This window comes from Osmerus mordax, chromosome 4 (genome assembly GCF_038355195.1).
Source record: "Osmerus mordax isolate fOsmMor3 chromosome 4, fOsmMor3.pri, whole genome shotgun sequence".
In the NCBI taxonomy this organism is placed as follows: Eukaryota; Metazoa; Chordata; class Actinopteri; order Osmeriformes; family Osmeridae; genus Osmerus; species Osmerus mordax.
The window spans coordinates 15,106,008-15,125,851 of NC_090053.1; the positions used below are offsets into that span (position 1 = coordinate 15,106,008).

Sequence of the window (19,844 nt, forward strand, 5' to 3'; positions counted from 1 at the left end):
CTTTCAGCTTTAATTTCAGGGTATTTACATCCAAATCAGGTGAACGGTGTAGGAATTACAATACATTTTATATGTGCCCCCCCCCCCTTTTTAAGGGATGTGATGGCATTTTTTGATATAGTTACTAAGAGTGTATTTTTAATAGACTGAGGTTGTGTTTAAACAAATGGATGTTGCAGTTGGTCTTAAGGTATTTATGGTGTTGGTTTATGATGCCTGATTGAGAAGCTAGGGGCACGGAGGTTGGGGGATGTTTGAGTTCCGTGGCCTAAAGGGAGAAGGGTAGATGGATCAGTTGATCTAGCAGCTCTGACCTTTTGGCCAAGGAGATTGTGTCGTGTGTCCTGTTTGTGTTTCATTAAGGGTATCTTTACTGTCCTCATTTAGAGAAAGAGCCGTGACATCAAAAGACTTTGGTATCTTGACCTGGGGGGTTATATTGTCTTAACTGTCACTGACCAGTGTTAGCCAATCACAGAGACCACTGCATTGATGAATTGATCATTTATTAGGACATCTGTTTTAAGTGTATAAAAGCACAAGCTTTTTGATTGTCCTTGATCACTCTTGCGAACGAACTGTGGTTAGCACGTCCTTCGTAATGACTGATCAGCAAAGCTTTGTTTAATATTACGTAATTGTATAATCTAAATAAATTGTATTAAAACCACATCTCTTGACTACTCAGATCTACAAAGTGCCACTTGAATTTCCACCATTACATCTTGGTGGCCAGTACGGGGATCCTCGTTTGCTCAGCGTTCAACGGACAGGACTCCCTTAGAAAAGGTGATCTGATCAATCCGGCGTAAGCCGCTCATACCTCCGTCCAAATTGTCGGAGAAGGCGGGGCCGATTCGGGGGGGCCTGGCTTGTTGCGCTTTTGCTGACGCGGGATCCTCAAAGAACCGGTGAGATATTCTTTTTGGTCACTGTGTGATATTGAATTGTCTAAATGTGTGTTTTTTAGGCTATTGTCAATAATTTGGTTAAGTAAGTGATTGGGCAGAGGTAAAACTGTGTCCTGTACGTGTAAAGTCGTACGAATTAATAAGGTAAGGTTGTTGAACCTATCTTTTACGTGAAAGTCGTAAAAAACGTCTGCAGAAGTGTGTCGACGGACACACATAGAGGTAGTGTTGTTGACGAACACACATAGACGGAGATAAATTCACATGTGATATCGTGTTATGTGTCTTTTTGAGACCCTAAAAGGATTAGAATATGTTGGGTTAGTGATAGTTTGAGAAATTGTATTGGCTTTGGTGGTCATAACAGTTCTTATTTATTAACGTGGCCTAAACGTGATTCTAAGTCCCGAGAGAAAAGTATACTAGTGAGGTAATCAGCTGAGTGTTTACAAAGGGTTTGAGTCCCTGAAGGTGGAGAACAAAAAGAAAAGAAAAGTTAGGATGTATCCTGAGGGATTTTCAAAACAAAGGTTTGAGTTTTTTACACGCGTGTTCATGTTTATTTTAGTTAATTGAAAGTTATGTTTTTTGAGATTAAAAGAAGTATGAGTACCTAAAGGTGTCAAATTTAACGGCTAGGAAGGAGGAGGAAGGGTCATTTTCTCTTAAACAACTTAGGACATTGAAATTCAATCTTACCCAAAAAGAGGAAGAAACTAAAGATTGTTTTTTAAAACTAAATAGATTTAAGGCAGACTGGAAAGCTTTTGGTGAATGGAATCAAGAAGGTTTATTACGAGAACAGAGTAGGATAGGGACAAATTCACCTATTTCTCAATGTTTCAAAGTCCGCGACTCAGATCTTCTGGTTGGCCCACCGCGAGCACCTCCAGCACAAGCAGCAGCCCCAGTCCAAGATCCAGTGCCAGCTGCGGTTCCAGCGCAGCAACATCAACAGCCAGCAGACCAGGACTTATTGGGTGACATCCCAGCAATCGTCCAGGTGGTCCTTCTTCAACCAGATGTACAACAGCAAATTCTACATCTTCAAGCCCTCCAACGGAAACTGCAACGGCAATACGAACGGCAGCCGCTAGCAGCGCCAGCGCTGATTCCAGAGATGGGATCTGCGGCTACAGGTAGCACACCTACGATTGGCCCACCACCATATCGACCACTTTATCCTCCCGTTCCGGAACGTTATGTAGAGGAACCGGAAGGAGATGGTGGACAGTCTCCTTACCACACGAGATCTGGAAGAAAATACCAGCGTGCTTTCGTGGGGAATGTTGAAACTTCTCTGGACTTACTGCTAGCTATGGTGGAGGCACCTGGAGCTGATGGAAACACTGTGCTAGTTCAAAGGCCATGGACTTTGTCTGAGATCAAAGAAACAATGGTTCATTTGCCGCTGCCCGGAGAAGTGGGCGGCAATAGAATGGTTGCTGAATTGGTAACTTTCTGTAGAGACTTCAAACCAACGACTCACGAGTTGAGACGTCTTTTAATGACAAAAATTGGGCCACAGTTTTCTCGGATTAATGCTGGATGGCCGGTTGATGACATAAAACTTTCGAATCCAAATTGGGACCATAATGACAATGATGCGTACCGGTTAGCAATAACTGGTGTGTGCGATCGAGTTCGTGATGCTTTTCCTTTGAGATCTGGTATCTGGTACGTTTAACAGAGCTGCACAATGCTCACTCATGAATAGAGGTACCAGCTGATATTAATCAACCTCAGGTTACTGTGTGGGAGGCCCACTTGAGAAACTGTTTCCTGAATGGAATGGATGCAGAAATCTCCGAGAAAGTTAAGGACATTTGTGTCACATGGGACAGTGCGAAGCTGAACGTGATTGTTGCTCATGCAAATCATGCAGAAAAACTCTTGAGAGATGCGAGAAAGGCTAAAATTGAGAAACGCAATCAAGACCTGGAGAAGGCTACCATCACCATGTTCCAGAACCAGAACCAAAACCAGAACCAAATGAGAGGTCGTGGTGGTCGTGGAGGCCGTGGCAGAGGAAACCAGAAAGGTCAAGGACCTCGACGATTTGCCAATAATGGGAAGCCAATGGCGGCTTGGAACTCCTGCTATGTCTGTGGTCAGATGGGACACTGGAGTTCAAATTGCCCGGAGGCTGACAACGATCAGGAGACATTTGGGAATTGACTAGGTGTGGGCCACCGAGAGGAGAGTGAGTTGCGGACGGAGACAGATGGAGAACTTCAAACTGACAGGTGAAGGAGGCTATTCCTCATCCGGTGATTGGACCGCTGCATGATTTGATACCGGGAGACTGGATCCTGGTGAAGGACCTGAAATGCAAGTCCTGGAGAAACCCAAGGTGGACGGGGCCATACCAGATTCTCCTGACGACTAATTCGGCGGTTAAGATCGAGGGGAGAGCAACGTGGATACACGCTAGCCATTGTAAGCGTGCACCTTGTCTGGAGACGGAAGCAGAGGATACGCGTTCCGCGTAGTACCAAGGAAAGCTCAAAGTCTGTGCGCATAGTGCAGTTCTTTGAAGGTTGCTGTAAGCAATTTGATCGTCATTTGCATTGGTTCGACTAGTCTACACTGTCTGAAAGAAGTTTGCCTACAGCCAACTGAAGATGGTCACTACGGATGCACGACCATGGCATCCGTTCCGACAACCTGGACCTTGTGGTATATGGGGAACAATGGGTGTTGTCATGGGACTGGCTTTTCTTATTGTATTTCCGCTTTTGTATTTAAAACAAAGTATGAATAATTCTAATGATACTATGACAATAAAGACAATGACTTCAACTGTTTCACCTGAAACGTTCCAGATGTTGAAAAGTAATGAGAGAGAAGTTGTAGATGAAATGGAATCAGAAATGGAGTTTAATTCTTGGTATAAGTTAGCTACATATTCTGTAAAACAAATTTTAGGCGAAGAACACCCACCATGTGTGTATTGCCAGCCACTTAAGGATGTTCCATTGATTATGCCAGTACCATTTAATTCAACTAGTTGTTATGATTTTAATCGATTCATCCATCGATTCATTTCAGGTTACATTGGTAAAACAAGATGTGTTGACAGTAGTCACCTGGTTTTGTTCAGGAATTTTCCAGTCTGTCCCATTAACTGCTATCATTACCAGAGTTCTAGTGCTTGGTATTTAAATTCCAATCTAGGATGTGCAGCAGTGCGTCCTATGCTTACTGGACCAATTGAGAACGAGGGAACGGAAGATGTTCTGATTGAATTTGTTATAGTTCCAGGGCAGAAGTTTGAATGTTTCGAGAAAAGTTCCGATATTGTTAAAACAGTATTCGTGGGGAACTTGAGTGAAGGGAAAGTAAAGATTGGAACTTGTGGACATACTTGGGTAGTAAATCCAGACTGTGAGGCGATGCAGTTTAGAGATGTTAATGGGACTTTACACCCTTGTTACAGTTTTGGAGCCTCTGTTCGTGTGGATAGTGAGGGAAAACATAATGTTCCACCACCCATTGGTATATCCGGGACGTGATATAGCAGATATATTTTGGTATTGTGGAGGTAGAATTAGATCCCAGTTACCAAAAGGATGGGTGGGAGTGTGTGCTAAGGTGAAGTTAGTTAGTAAGACATTGATTAGGCCTTTAGGTAATGTGACGGTTGATTCAGGCAGACAGAGACGAGCTGCTCCTGTTGGATCTTTTGATAGTGGAATTTACATAGATGATATTGGAGTGCCAAGAGGGGTGCCTACTGAGTTTAAAGCTAGAAATCAGGTAGCTGCAGGACTAGAATCATTCTTTTGCGTACATTGTACGGTTAACAAAAATGTGGATTGGATTAATTATATATATTGTAATCAGCAACGTACACTGTTGATGCGATTTCTGGGTTATCAGAACAATTGGCTAAGACTTCAGAGATGGCATGGCAAAACAGAATTGCTCTAGACATGTTGTTGGCCGAAAAAGGGGGTGTTTGTGTACTTTTCAATAATACATGTTGTACGTACATTCCCAATAATACAGCGAGTGATGGGTCAGTCACTAAAGCATTATCAAGCATGCGTACTTTGAGATTAGACTTGTCTGAACATTCTGGATTTGGTGATTCAAAAGGAATTTGGTCATGGATTGACGGGTCTTGGGAAATGTTTGGTAAATGGAAGGCAGTTCTGCTCTCTGTTTTGTGTGGAACATGTGTCATTTTGTTGATACTATTGTTTTTGGCTTGTTGTCTGTTTCCCTGTGTAAGGAAGATTGTTGAAAAGACAATGGCTAAATCATTTGCTGTTCAAATGATGAACTATAGTCCCTTAGAGGATTCTGACTGGGTTCCACCATTTAATGATGAAGAGGCTACTGTGAGTGATATGTAATTCTCTTGTTATTTTTTGGGTTATGTTTTGATTAAAGGGGGTTACGTTATTTTCTTGCCTCCATATCTGTGTGGATGTTTTATATTTTTGTATGCTTATGCTTTTGTATGCCTATGTTGTTTCAAAAAAAAAAATATAAGGAATGTGATGGCATTTTTTGATATAGTTACTAAGACTGTATTTTTAATAGACTGAGGTTGTGTTTAAACAAATGGATGTTGCAGTTGGTCTTAAGGTATTTATGGTGTTGGTTTATGATGATTGAGAAGCTAGGGGCACGGAGGTTGGGGGATGTTTGAGTTCCGTGGCCTAAAGGGAGAAGGGTAGATGGATCAGTTGATCTAGCAGCTCTGACCTTTTGGCCAAGGAGATTGTGTCCTGTGTCCTGTTTGTGTTTCATTAAGGGTATCTTTACTGTCCTCATTTAGAGAAAGAGCCGTGACATCAAAAGACTTTGGTATCTTGACCTGGGGGGTTATATTGTCTTAACTGTCACTGACCAGTGTTAGCCAATCACAGAGACCACTGCATTGATGAATTGATCATTTATTAGGACATCTGTTTTAAGTGTATAAAAGCACAAGCTTTATGATTGTTCTTGATCACTCTTGCGAACGAACTGTGGTTAGCACGTCCTTCGTAATGACTGATCAGCAAAGCTTTGTTTAATATTACGTAATTGTATAATCTAAATAAATTGTATTAAAACCACATCTCTTGACTACTCAGATCTACACAGTGCCACTTGAATTTCCACCATTACAGGGACCAAAAGTAATTGGACAATTGGCTGCTCAGCTGTTCCATGGCCAGGTGTATGTTATTCCCTCATAAAGGGAGTTCGTTATTTCATTGACAAGGAGCAGATAAAAGGTCTAGAGTTCATTTCAAGTATGGTATTTGTGTTTGGAATCTGTTGCTGTCAACTCTCAATATGAAGTCCAAAGAGCTGTCACCATCAGTGAAGCAAGCCATCGTTAGGCTGAAAAATCAAAACAAACCTATCAGAGAGATTACAGAAACATTAGGTGTGGCCAAATCAACTGTTTGGTACATTCTTAACCCTTGTGCTGCCTTCGGGTCACATGACCCAAATGTTCATAACGAACCATCGTTGTGTTTACCCAATTTTACCCAATACAAAAACAAATTAAAATAAGTTTCTTTTAACCTTTGCAATGTGGGGGGTCTGAGACAGCCTAGCTGTTAAAAGAAAATGCTTCACTTTGTCTTTGTATGCGGTAAATCTGTCGCAATACGACGGTGGGTCACAATGACTGATGGGTCAGAATGACCCGAAGATAACACAAGGGTTAAAAAGAAAGAACGCACTGGTGAGCTCAGCAACACCAAAAGACCCGGAAGACCACGGAAAACAACTGTGGTGGATGGCAGAAGAATTCTTTCCCTGGTGAGGAAAAACCCCTTCACAACAGTTGGCCAGATCAAGAAGTTCGATTCCCGGTCATGCCAACTGACGTTGTGTCCTTGGGCAAGGCACTTCACCCTACTTGCCTCGGGGGGAATGTCCCTGTACTTACTGTAAGTCGCTCTGGATAAGAGCGTCTGCTAAATGACTAAATGTAAATGTAAAATGTAAATATTCCCCTGAGCTGTAACACAGGAGTAAACGTTTACAGCAGAGACAGCAGACAGTGAGCTCTCCAACTACTTCTAGCACATTAGCTACCATTTCACCAAAATACCATCATTCTACACCGAGTAGCCTAATATCAAGTTAGCGGTTTGCACTAATTATAGCAGAGATGCCTCTGCAATAGTTATCTAGTATAATTATAACAAGCACACAAAACTGAGTGATGAACTGCTGGCGGCGGTGGATGGTCCAGGTGCGACCGGAGGATGAACGGCCGATGCTCGGTACGGCTCCGTGCTGCAAGAGAAGCCGTGTGTTGGTGAACCCCGTCTGTCTCTGGTCCATGTTAAACCTGTCCGCCGTGAAATGGTCAGTGGCGCAGAGGCGGCTGTTGGAGTTTATCCGAAGCTTTCCATGGCTCTTCACAAAATCTATCCACCTATTTTTCCTTTCATTATCAACAGGGAACTTAAATGGCGTTGCAGCGCAGCTGGAGTTCTTGCATCCAGGGAATATGCAGTTGCGGGTGGTGGGAGACATCCTGAAGCTTGCTATCTAGCTGATGTAAGCTACAATAACAGTACAGCAGGAGGAGCAATTCAGTGATCTGACGTAGATGGGGCGAAATGACGTAGATGTAGAAACCTGATCTGAAAACGGAAGAGAAACTGTTCTTCGGTCTAACTCCACATTTCAGTGCGACAAAGTTTTAGCGCTTTGCACATGCTTTCAGGAACTCATTTCACACGTATCAGAATCAGAATGGGATTTATTCGCCATGAAAGTTTGCACAGACAAGGAATTTGCTTTGGCAGGAAGGTGCATACAATAAACATATACCTCAAATTTAAATATGTGGACTATCTATACTAAGGGTACATAAACTAGCAGTACTAAGTGGGATTAGAATATAATTAAATATACAATAAAATAAAATATAAGTTGCCGTAAATTACAATATAAAAATACAAAAATACAAATATTACAAAAAATACAAATGTACAACATACCATTATTGTAATGCAGTGCAAGAAGCAGTGTGTTTTAAGCAAGAGTCATTAGAGTCAGTGTGGTCCCTTGGCCTTGTTGAAGAGGCCAACAGCGGATGGGAAGAAACTGTTTTTGTGGCGTGAGGTATTGGTCCTGATGGACCGCAGCCTTCTGCCGGAGGGGAGTGACTGAAAAAGGGAGTGTCCAGGGTAGGAGGAGTCGGCCACAATCTTCCTCGCTCGCCTCAGGGTCCTCGAGGTGTGCAGGTCCTCGAGGGTAGGCAGATTGCAGCCAATCACCTTCTCAGCAGTGCGGATGATACGCTGCAGTCTGCTCTTGTCCTTGGCAGTGGCAGCAGCGTACCAGACGGTGATGGAGGAGGTGAGGATGGACTCAATGATGGCTGAGTAGAAGTGCACCATCATTGTCTTTGGCAGGTTGAACTTCTTCAGCTGCCGAAGGAAGTACATCCTCTGTTGTGCTTTCTTGATGAGGGAGCTGATGTTCAGTTCCCACTTGAGGTCCTGGGAGAGGATAGTGCCCAGGAAGCGGAAGGACTCCACAGTGTTGACTGGGGAGTCACACAGGGTGATGGGGGTGAGTGGGGCTGTGTTCCTCCTGAAGTCCACAACCATCTCCACTGTCTTAAGAGCATTGAGCTCTAAGTTGTTCTGGCTGCACCAGGTCACCAGGTTGGCCGCTTCCCACCTATAATCAGACTCGTCTCCACCAGAGATGAGCCCAATAAGGGTGGTGTCGTCCGCAAACTTCAGGAGTTTGACGGAGGGATGACTGGAGGTGCAACTGTTGGTGTACAGGGAGAAGAGCAGAGGAGAAAGGATGCAGCCCTGAGGTGATCCGGTGCTGATGGACCGGGAGTCAGAGACTTGTGTTCCCAGCTTAACGCACTGCTTCCTGTCAGACAGGAAGTCTGTGATCCACCTGCAGGTGGAATCAGGCACGTTCAGCTGGGAGAGCTTGTCCTGAAGCAGGGCGGGGATGATGGTATTGAAGGCAGAGCTGAAGTCCACAAACAGGATCCTGGCATAGGATGCTGGGGAGTCCAGGTGCTGTAGGGTGAAGTGGAGGGCCATGTTAACTGCATCGTCCACAGACCTGTTGGCTCTGTAGGCAAACTGCAGGGGGTCCAGTAGAGGGTCAGTGATGGATTTAAGGTGTGCCAGCACCAGGCGCTCGAAAGACTTCATTACCACAGAGGTCAGGGCGACGGGTCTGTAGTCATTATGTCCTGTTGGCCTTGGCTTTTTGGGCACAGGGATGATGGTGGAGGACTTGAGACAGGCTGGCACATGGCATGTCTCAAGGGAGGTGTTAAAGATGTAGGTAAACACCGGAGACAGCTGGTCAGCGCAGTGCTTGAGGGTGGCTGGAGAGACAGAGTCCGGCCCAGCTGCTTTGCGGGGATTCTGCCTCTTGAAAAGGCTGTTAACTTCACCCTCCTGAATGGAGAGAGTTGTCACTGTAGAGGGGGGGAGGTGGGAGGCCTCCTGGGTGGGAAGGGGTAGTTCAGGACTGTCCAATTGTCTTTCAAATCTGCAGTAGAACTCATTCAGGTCGTTGGCCAGGCGGGAGTCGTTAGTGGAGTGGGGGGCTCTGGGCTTGTAGTTGGTAATCTGCCCGAGCCCTTTCCAGACAGAAGCAGAGTCGTTTGCAGAGAATTGGTGCTTTAGTCTCTCTGAGTACAGTCGTTTAGCCTCCCTCACCGCCTTGCTAAACCTGTTCTTCGACTCCTTGAAACTGTCTTTGTCCCCACTCCTAAACGCGGCCTCTTTCTCTGTGTATATAATGTACTTAGAAGCAAAACATGGAATTTACTTTACAGGATCTTTAAGGAGAGCCTGGCCACTCCCTATTAAGCCCCATTGTACTGAATTTTGTTACAGTTCCACCAGAGTTCCACTGGGAGTGATCGCGGTCGAGTGCAGAATGAATGGGAGTCTATGGAGCTAAACGGCTAAATTTGTCTCTTTCACCTGATTGTCATTGAGAAATCTCAGATTTGATTGTAGTTTTTGCATGTTCAACATGGATTGAAAAGTTGAATGAACGAGTACTTATGTCCTTTCGATTTCTTACAGGGTAAGTCGTTATTGCCCATAACACGCTAGCATTCTGCTTATGAATGCTGATTGGTTAGTGAAGGACTGACTACGACCAGAGATCCCGCTTGATGGCATCAGAAGCAGAACCAGAATGTCAGAGCATTAGCAACATTAGCAACAACATCAGCTGTGTTGTCGATGCCTCGAGAGAAAAGTGGAAGTAACCAGAGCTTGCCGTCAAGCAGTATCTCAGGCCGTACAATGTGTATGACGTCAATGACATTTATAAAGGCTTTTTAGAACAGAAAGGCGACTTTAAAAAAAAATATCACCCAGCGGTGTGTATTTTTTTTCCTCCCCTTTCGAATTCAGAATTCAAATTACTAGACAAAAAATTATATCCTGAGAAAAGTGGATTTTGAGGGGTATAGCTCCATAGACCTCCATTCATTCTGCACTCGACCGTTAGCGCCCTCATATGGAACTACAGTGGAACTGCAACCAGTTCAGAAACCGGAAGTTTCCCGAGAGTGGCGGTTCTCTCTATATTACACATTCTCTGCTAATATGTTATACAAATACGTAAAATACATGACCAAGACTATGACATGTAAATCATTAATCATCAAATTAGCAGCTCAGCCCAGTTTGTGTGGGATTGCGCAATCTGAGAGGAGGCACAGCTATTCGCTGCCTCCTTACGCTTCTTTCCTTGTATTTGAACAGGAAAATACACAAATTCAGCGATATTGGCTATAAAAATCATTGGAATCATCCAATAATTATATTTCTATCAATGGACAAATATTTGTATTTTATTCGTTTTTTTCATTTCATGATGACACAAGGGAGGCACTGCCTCCCTTGCCTCCCCTGACCACACGTCACTGAGCCTAGCCTATAACATTTCACTGGGTCTTGCAGCTGTTAGATTAACTGAAATTATTATGAAACGTTATGTTCTACTAGCCATTTGCCTACTTTAGCAAGCCACTGTATTTCCAAGCCCTGATAGTGTAACTGAGACAACACAGTAAATAATTCCTTTTTCAAGTAATAAGCCCCCGTTCAAGTGTTGAGCATAAAATTACCTGCACGGTCTGTAGACATTTTGAGATGAAGACACTTTTTTGTTCTAAAACCGGACTATAAGCCGCTTCGAAATATAAGCCGCACAAGCACAAGAAAACTGTAAAATCGGAGTGCAAGCCGCGGCTTATTTTCCATTAAATACGGTACTGTAGGACTACATTAAATTTTCATTTGAATCATTTAGCAGACACTTTTCTCCTAAACGACGTGCAAATAGGGAAAAGACAAAGTGAAGTTTGAGGATCTCTACTGTACTCTACTCTATGAAGAGACAGCTGCCTGAGGCTGTAGAATTCTACTGTAGGACTGTTCTGTGTGATGTGACTGTCTGAGACCTATGGGACTATGTATCTTCTTCAGACCATACTCCTGGTCTGTTATAGAGGCCCTGTACTATACTCCACTCTACTGTAGGGTACTCTTGATTTAATCGCTCAGTGGAAAGACATAGAGACAATAACAAATTGTTGCACACCATCATTTATTGACTTTAAAATATTAGAGAATGTGCACAGCACATAGACCACAATGTTTATAGGGGACCTGTATAAAACTACAGATATGTGTTTGATACATAGAAAGGCATGACAGGGGACACACACGTGTAACATCCACTTTCAGTTTGACGTTTACACCAGCTACACCTTAACTCCTTACACGCTGACAGAATCCAGTGCCAGCAAGAAACTACATTCCTTTTGGTTATATTTGGATTGATCCCACGTTTGGATGGATCAAATTTACCCCTAAATACAGGTTTCATCTCAGGTCACATGGGTAAAGAAGATGATCAACATCACACACTGTACAGTGTCACATACTTGGCACAATTTACGCCATTTGAAAAATGAAATTAAAAAAACAGGAGGACATTGTGGAAATGCCATTACTTGCTGACAACCAATGGCAACAATTATTCTACTGTGTCTGCTTTCAGGAGAGTACGCTGACAGTCATCAAAGCGCTTTTTCTCCTTACATGCACACACACAGATGGACCAAGCACGATCCTCTTCCCCATCTTGGTTCGTATAGTTCACCTGATCAAACATATCACAGTAAGATCCTCTATGGGACTGTTTACTGGATAGTTTAACATGCTGCAGCAGATACTGTTATATATACAAACAAACACAGACAGAACACAGTCCTTAAAGCTCATTCAAGGGAGACATAACCTATCCATCATGAGGTAGTAAACTGATATATAATTTCTGGAAACTCACACTTTTTCTCTGACAAAACATACTATAATGACTCTAAAAAACATGCAAGCTATTCAGATGGGGTCAATTGTGGGGATGTGTTTATACTCACGTGCACCTTGGGATTGAGAAAACCACAGGGCACAGTTTTAAGAGACCTCTCTGATCGTGGTACTAGGATTGTTCAGTTTATGCTTTAGACCTCCCTATCTGTAATTGCACATCATCACAACCGTTGAACAAAAGACCCTAATATTTCCATGAGAAAATCTTTATATACTCTAACTGTGACAATATTGTCTCTCTCCTCATTGGTTAGCTCTCTCTGATTCTAACTTTGTAATGCATGTCCATGAGATCAGGTCTCTGGCAAATCGACTAATCACTAACCATCACAATACGACTTGCAAACAGTGCAATTTGCACACAAACCTGTTTGTTACCATAGATAAACCCTCAGAATGTATTTCAGATTGTTGTCCTTTTTCAGATCAGAAAGAACCATATAGGGCTCTAAACGATACTTTGCAAAACAGGAAAGGGTTGTATCTGTAACAAAGGGATCTATCTGCAACAAAAGGTTTTTTATTGCAACAGACATCTCTATATGACACTTTTTTACTGTGGGAACTTAATTTAAAGTTCACTTATCTCAAGCACTTTTAGCAGCTCACATCTGATGTACATGTTTTTGGTTGTTTATGTGTGTACATAAAGAACCAAAAAAAGGGCTTTCATTTATTATTTTCCCTCACCTGCTATCCCACAGATCACAAAATAAAAATAAATCTCAAATCATAAATAAATAATTTAAATACTATATCACATCATCGTCACACTGTAGAAAACATGTTGAAAGTGCATTGTTAGGCCCCGGCCGTCATGATGGCGCTCTGTTCAGATCCTTGGCAGGAAGTGTGTCACTGTCATGGCAGGAGTCACTCTATTACCCTTCTTGGTTTTGCCTGTCTTGCTCAGGCCTATGTACATCCCTGGGTGAGCCGCTGACTCATAAGCATTGTAGTTGTTAGCCAAGAGTGTCTCCTTGAACTTGCACTCGTTACTGAAATGACCCTGCGGAGGAGACAAGGGAAAAAGAGATGTTAGTTGTGGCCTTGTGCACCCTGACTGAGGTACATTTACATTTAGTCATTTAGCAGACGCTCTTATCCAGAGCGACTTACAGTAAGTACAGGGACATTCCCCCCGAGGCAAGTAGGGTGAAATGCCTTGCCCAAGGACACAACGTCATTTGTCTCGGCCGGGAATCGAACCGGTACATAATGCCTTGGTCTGCACCAATCTTAACTACATTTATCATTGTCTGACATGTCATTATGGTTAGGGTCAGGGTTCTAAATTAACTTTTTTGATCACCAGCCAATGTGGCTGGTAACAATCAGAATTTCCACTAGCCAAATTCTTTCCGGTGAAAATAAGAACAATTATGAGTTTCACTGAATGCATTTGATCATTTTATTAACATTGTTGGCATGAAAAACACAGAACATTAAGTAAAATGAAGCACAGAAGTATGATGCAAGGGTATGTGAAATCACCAACACGTGACGGTCCTAAAAATAACTCCAGGAGCATATGGATAGAATACACTTCCACTTAATGTTCTTTGCATTTGATCTGCTGTCTAACTGTAGCTAACTCATGTTGCAGGTGAACGTCCCCTAAATGTTATGAGGACGTTACATGGACCTTCAGGGGACCCTACAAAAAGACGTCATGGGGACGTTCCCTTGCGACGTCCTGATAACATTCGGGGACGTTCAAGGGACGTCCTGGGGACGTCATTTTGTTAGCTGGGTAAGTAAGGACACGATTTATTGTAAATGGCTAAAACGTCCATTCGCGTCATGAGATTGACTCCTGCCCATGCATTTACAGTAACGTTTTGTCCTAAGCAGGCATTAATTAAACTGACCTAATATACTCTTTAAGAACAGTGTATTTACATTACAGAAGACTGTGTCAGTAAGCAACATATTTTTTCTTATGCGTAGACTAACGTTACATGCAGCAATCCTTACTAAACATGACAACATTTTCATTGTCAAACACAAGCCATTCCCGACCCGTCAGCCATTTGGCATTACATTTTATTTTCTTCGTTTCTCTAGTGCAGGGGTCACTAATTGGCGGACCGCGGTCCGGGTCCGGACCCAGGCGGTTCCCTATCCGGACCCGGACCTATAACCGATATATTATTATGGAATTAATTCATTTTGACGGAACGTTTCCATTTTAACCGGCACATCTTTTTCTTCCAACTAAATGTGGTTTCTATCTTACTTGTCCAATACAAAGGTCCAATCAGGAGCTTTAATAACTGTAATCACCATGAAAACTCACTCACTGAAAGTTGGTTGCAACCTCTGTGGGTCAGGTTGTGTGTGTCATTCGCAACAACGCAGGCTAATCGATTTGCTAACCCGGCGAAAATCCAAATCCCAAAATACCTAATTTCAGACAAGTATGCATTTGTGCTGCCGGTGGGGCGCACAAAACCGATGTGTTTAATGACACGGTTGCCCTTGTCAATAGTGGTAGCTAATGTGAAACGTCACTATCATGGCCGTGGGAACTAGGAGTGCTGTAGCACCCCCTGACAGCACGAGAATTTCCAATTATATGACTTGAAAATTCACCACCGCGGCACAGCCCAGCCCCGCAGTAGCTGACTGGCCATCGGGAGCACCGGGAGAAGAATAACAATGGAAAACCAGGCTAAGAAACGTAAGGGTGGGGCTGAAACATTAAGAGACAAAAATACATCACCTTCAGTAGACAAGGTTTTACCAATTGAAAAACGGCTATGTTCATTTTACATAAAGCTCAAAAAACTATTTTGTGCTCAAATAAAGGCAAACACAATTGTCTGCTACGCGCGCTCGCATTAAGTATCCTAGCGTTCTCACGAACTAGCATCACATCAAACAGAATGTGCATGACCTATTTTTACTCCCAGTCCATCCCTACCGCCCCGCAACATTAAGAACCCCCCCCCCCCCCACCACCACCTGGTTAGTGGACCTTTTGGGTTTCTAATTGAGTACCCCTGGTCTACACTGTACATTCACTCACATAAGCGCAGCTAGTTCAGGCAGGGCAATCGGGCAGCGTGCGTCATTCATTTATCGGGGACGTAAGGCATCTTACTCCACCTTCCTTTCCTCCGCCCACGACTACACCCACGTTAGCAGCGCATATTCATTGGGCCACGTCCGATAAGGCGTCTTTAAAATACACGAGGATACGCACACACTCACCCCGGTTGTTGTATGATCAGTACTGCTGCCGCCCTCCACCATCCCCTTCTCCCCCATGCTGACTGTATGTTGTATCCAACAGGGGGATTATATCTCTATTGCTCCCTGCCTCATATGTCGTGTATGTATGTGTTGCATAGAGGAGGCAGGGAGTGCTTCCCTTAGATCATCCACTCCGCTAAAGTTAAATCTACATGTCCATGTCATGTAACAATAAATGCTCAAATCTAATACGTGATTGTCTTGACTGAACTTAGTTTATATTACTCTTAAAGGTACATAAAGTATATTTAACTTTTCTGTGTAGAGTATAAAGTTAGTGGATACTGTGTTTGTGTTCTGAGAAAGGAACCCCAAGTCCAGAGCTGTGATGTTGGTGTACAGAGTGCACAGGTGTCTCTAACCCTAACACTCATTCACTGGAAAACAAGTGAGGACACGTCAAGGTCTTTGACTATCAATTGTCAGTTTACAGGCTCTCGAATACTGAAAAGTGTTTTTATCTGTCCAAGCAAACAGGGCAACTACATTCGCTCCCGTCCAGCATACTTACAGATCCATAGAGCTTCCCTTTGCCGTTCATGGCCAGGAAGAGGCCGCTACGAACCCCAAACAGCGTCACCACACCCCTCTCCACTGGAGATATTTCCAGAAGACCTAGAAGGAGACCAAGCAGGTTATTGATGTGTTTACTGTTTGGTGTTTCCCCCATTGTGTATGCCTGGCGTGGAGAACTAGATGAACTTGATAAGAGCTGGTGGACAGGTCTATTTTCAACCTGCAACAGACACATCCTGACCTGAGAGGAAATACTGTCTTCCGTCCCACTGAGAACAGTCCTCTAAAGTATGATGGATCTGAGCCTGAAGTGGGTCTGTATCACAGACTTCCTCCAGTCAACCCTTCCCACTGTACCAATGCCCCCTGACAGATGGAGCTCTCCGAGGTAAACACTGCTCTGTTGTTATGTCTATGGCTGTCAATGGGAGATTAAACTCTCTCTCATCCCAGTGGCGTGTATTGTTTGTGGGAGTGATATCTCTGTTTCTTCCCATGGACTGATGTGAGAGTGTAGAAGTGGCCCGAATTTATTGGAAGACTACACCAACATAGATTGGCAAATAAGGAAGCTGTAGACATCTATATTGTCTATGAATTATATATTGGACAGAGGTATTTTATGGTCATTATACAGGGGTTGAATATCCTAGATAGATAGAATAGACTTCAAAAGAAGGGATCAATCAACAGAGAGGAAGAGAGATGGTTATACATGATTGTGAAGCACCTGACCTAAACCGTATCTTAACTCAGCTTAGATGATAGCCTAAAGTTATCACCATCATTCAATGCCGAAGCCTCAGATCTCTTTGAATTACTGATTCTGTCTGACACCTTGAAACATAGCCAGAGGCCCTGTTATTTGAAATAGGGGCCGCGAATATTGTTCAAGCAAGCATATGAATCAAAGACCTGCAAAGTCAAGACATTCATGCCAAAACAGAACACAAATTGCCTAATAATAAAGGGAGAGACATTTTTAGGGGGGGGCCAAGGCACTTAACTAAGTTACCACGGTTTAACCAGGTGAGGGCACATAGCTAGCACATACAGATCTATAGAAACCCAGTCTGCGGGACAGTGCATTTCTTCTATGTTCCGTATGGCCTAGAAGAGTGAATATGAAATATAACTTACTGTATGTATTTTCGTTATGCACTCCCGTTATCTTTCCATCTGGGGAGACTTGAATATGAAATCCAATGCCAACGTTGCAGTACAGACGTCTCAGTCTTTTTATACCCATTAGATAGTCACCGTCCCGGTTTAAGTCTCTTTTCTCCCACGGGTTTCGAGCCAATGAACGCGAGTAGAGCGTCTCCCATTGCCGTTGCACAGTCCCGTTAATCCTACGGGTGAACGGGGCAGTGCGCACCGAGCTGCACACCAGTCCCCACACCAGCAACGGGAGAAGGGACGCTTGGACATACATCCCAGTTGGCCGGTGGCGACACAGGTGTTCTTAAGGAATAAAAAATATATCTTCTTCTGTTAATCACAATGATAAAGTGACAGAGACTATTGCAGTACGCAACACTATCCAGTGAAAAGAATAAGCCAAGTTCTATATGACTGCATGAAGTCTGATAAACCGTGTACGAAGGTCTGCTGTAACTCTCCTAGGTTAGATCCGAAGGTCCTCTGGGTCGGAGTTGTGATTTGTCGGCCGAGTTGAAAGGCATGGCCATGTCCATTCTATTTTGGCGATACTTATATCTGCCTCGAAATTACATCACACGCCACCTACTGTAACAAAAGTTTACTCACAATCCACATGCTCAGTAGTTGCCACCGACACAAAGTCATTTGAGGAAACCTCCCCGCCCCTTCTCGTGCGCACTGCGCTCGGAAGCAAACCATCCAAGGCGCGCCAAGAGCTTTGCTTAAGTGCGTTCAGATGAATCTTCTTAGCATTGGTAACTTTAACCTGAAATTTTATGATGGTTAATTTAAGATTTTCTGCTTTAACCTACTTTTGCACTCCTGAAATATCACGTTTTGGAAGTCAACTAGACTACATTCTTGGAATGTAGGCCTACACAGACAAATATTATCCTACTCACGATCTTTGTCTAAAACATCCTCCTATATGGACTGAAAATAAAACCGATGATGTATTGCAGGATGTAGAGTAGGAAACTGAAAAACCAACAGACTGTTGAGCAGGAGACATAGCTATAAATGAACAATAACAGGAAAATAACATGCGCTGGAATTCTTGTGAAATTCTACTTTTGGAATATGGAATGATACAAAGACGACGTTAATTGGTACCCTAATGTTTTATTCCTTAGTCATTTGACAGGTGAAAAACAGTTTCATCCGACATAGGCCTACGCCTTTTGCACTCATTGGACTACTCAGAACTTGCGAGGAATTTCAAATGCTTTGTTCTATTGAGATTTCCCCTTCGGCTCCACTGCCCTTAAAAGTCAAATAAAAGTTCGAATTAAAGGTCTGTTTGTGTTCTGAATCCTACGTGCGACCATCAACACCTAGAAGCCCCATTGTGTAAAACACCGAGAATAACTTTAGGATGTGAAGCGAGACACTGCGGCTTTTTGCACCTGTTCTCGTACACATTTTGTATTCCTTTCGAGCAGGATAATCCTCATATAAGGAATGTAGGTGGTTGTTGTCAAGTCAAACTCAACCTGACCTGAGGTGTCCGTGCACAAACTTCTAAATAAGCTACTTTATATTTCTTATTAGTTTGAGGAAAAAAAATGGTTGCAAAGAATATTAAACAATTGTTTATAAACGACCAGGCCTTTTTGTGAATAGGCTATTATTGGTGGTATGACGTGTCGTGTTTAATGAATTACATGCGCTTTGAAGTTGGAGAGATTCGTATAGCCTATGTTCATGCACCTTCCTGCCACAGTAAATTGCCTGTTTGTGTGAACTTACATGGCGAACTAGAGAGGGTCTCTAGTTCGCCATGTAAGTGCAACAGACGCAAGCAAGCACACAGGGGTCCGTTTTTTAATGACATTTTTACAACTGATATTTCTGTATATTTTATATAAAAATGCATAGGGCCTACTTATTATTTATAAAGATTACATAGATTTAAAAGCATCTTATTTTTGCTGCTCATTTACAACTCAAAATACGAGTGAAGTGTAGAATGACATAGCCTATGATGTCTTCTCATTTCCCCTGCAATAGGCAGCCTCATAGCTGAATCAAAACGAATACATTCGTCAGATCGGTGTAAAAATTGACCTAATCTCTATGACTTAAACTTCCTTTTAAGTTTTCCCTTCTCGTGATATTTTCAGGCATTTAGAATACTCATATTGCATTCATTCATTAATAAAGAACCCCCTTTGAAGATTATTGTATGACGTTACCGGCAGTAGAAGATAGAATCGCAATTCAAACAGTACCATCTGCTAACTGAAAATATGCCCCCAAAAACTTAAATAAGCTTGACATTTATTTAGTGGAAAATCGCTAATTCATAAAAAGCTCACTGGTAGCGATCATTGTCAGTAACAACGCAAAATGCGATATAGCCCTGTGTGGAGAAGCTGCCCCGGTAAATTGTACTACTACAGTACAGTACTAGACTACTGCTGTGTTCGGCTTGGTAGCGATTGCGTTGGTTGAATTCAATTTAACGTTCTGTTGTACGGTTTAGGCTTAAATTAATTATTTTCATGAACAGATTGACAAAGTTTAGGCTGTGGCAATGAAGTTCAGGTTAGTAGTCTGATAGTTTCACCTATTGAAAGACTTTTGATTTAAGTAAGGGGAGTGCCGAACATGTTCTGTCGCC

General features: G+C 42.9%; 1 protein-coding gene across 1 annotated transcript; it reads right to left on the reverse strand.

Annotated features, from left to right (window-relative positions):
* Positions 1 to 13,115: 13,115 nt before the first annotated feature.
* On the reverse strand, positions 13,116 to 17,492 carry LOC136942164 (fibroblast growth factor 4B-like). The gene is made up of 3 exons (XM_067234976.1): positions 17,198 to 17,492; positions 16,053 to 16,156; positions 13,116 to 13,292 (listed from the first exon to the last, which is right to left on the reverse strand). Exons 1-3 carry the CDS (start codon positions 17,490 to 17,492, stop codon positions 13,116 to 13,118), a joined length of 576 nt encoding a protein of 191 aa, XP_067091077.1.
* Positions 17,493 to 19,844: the final 2,352 nt, after the last annotated feature.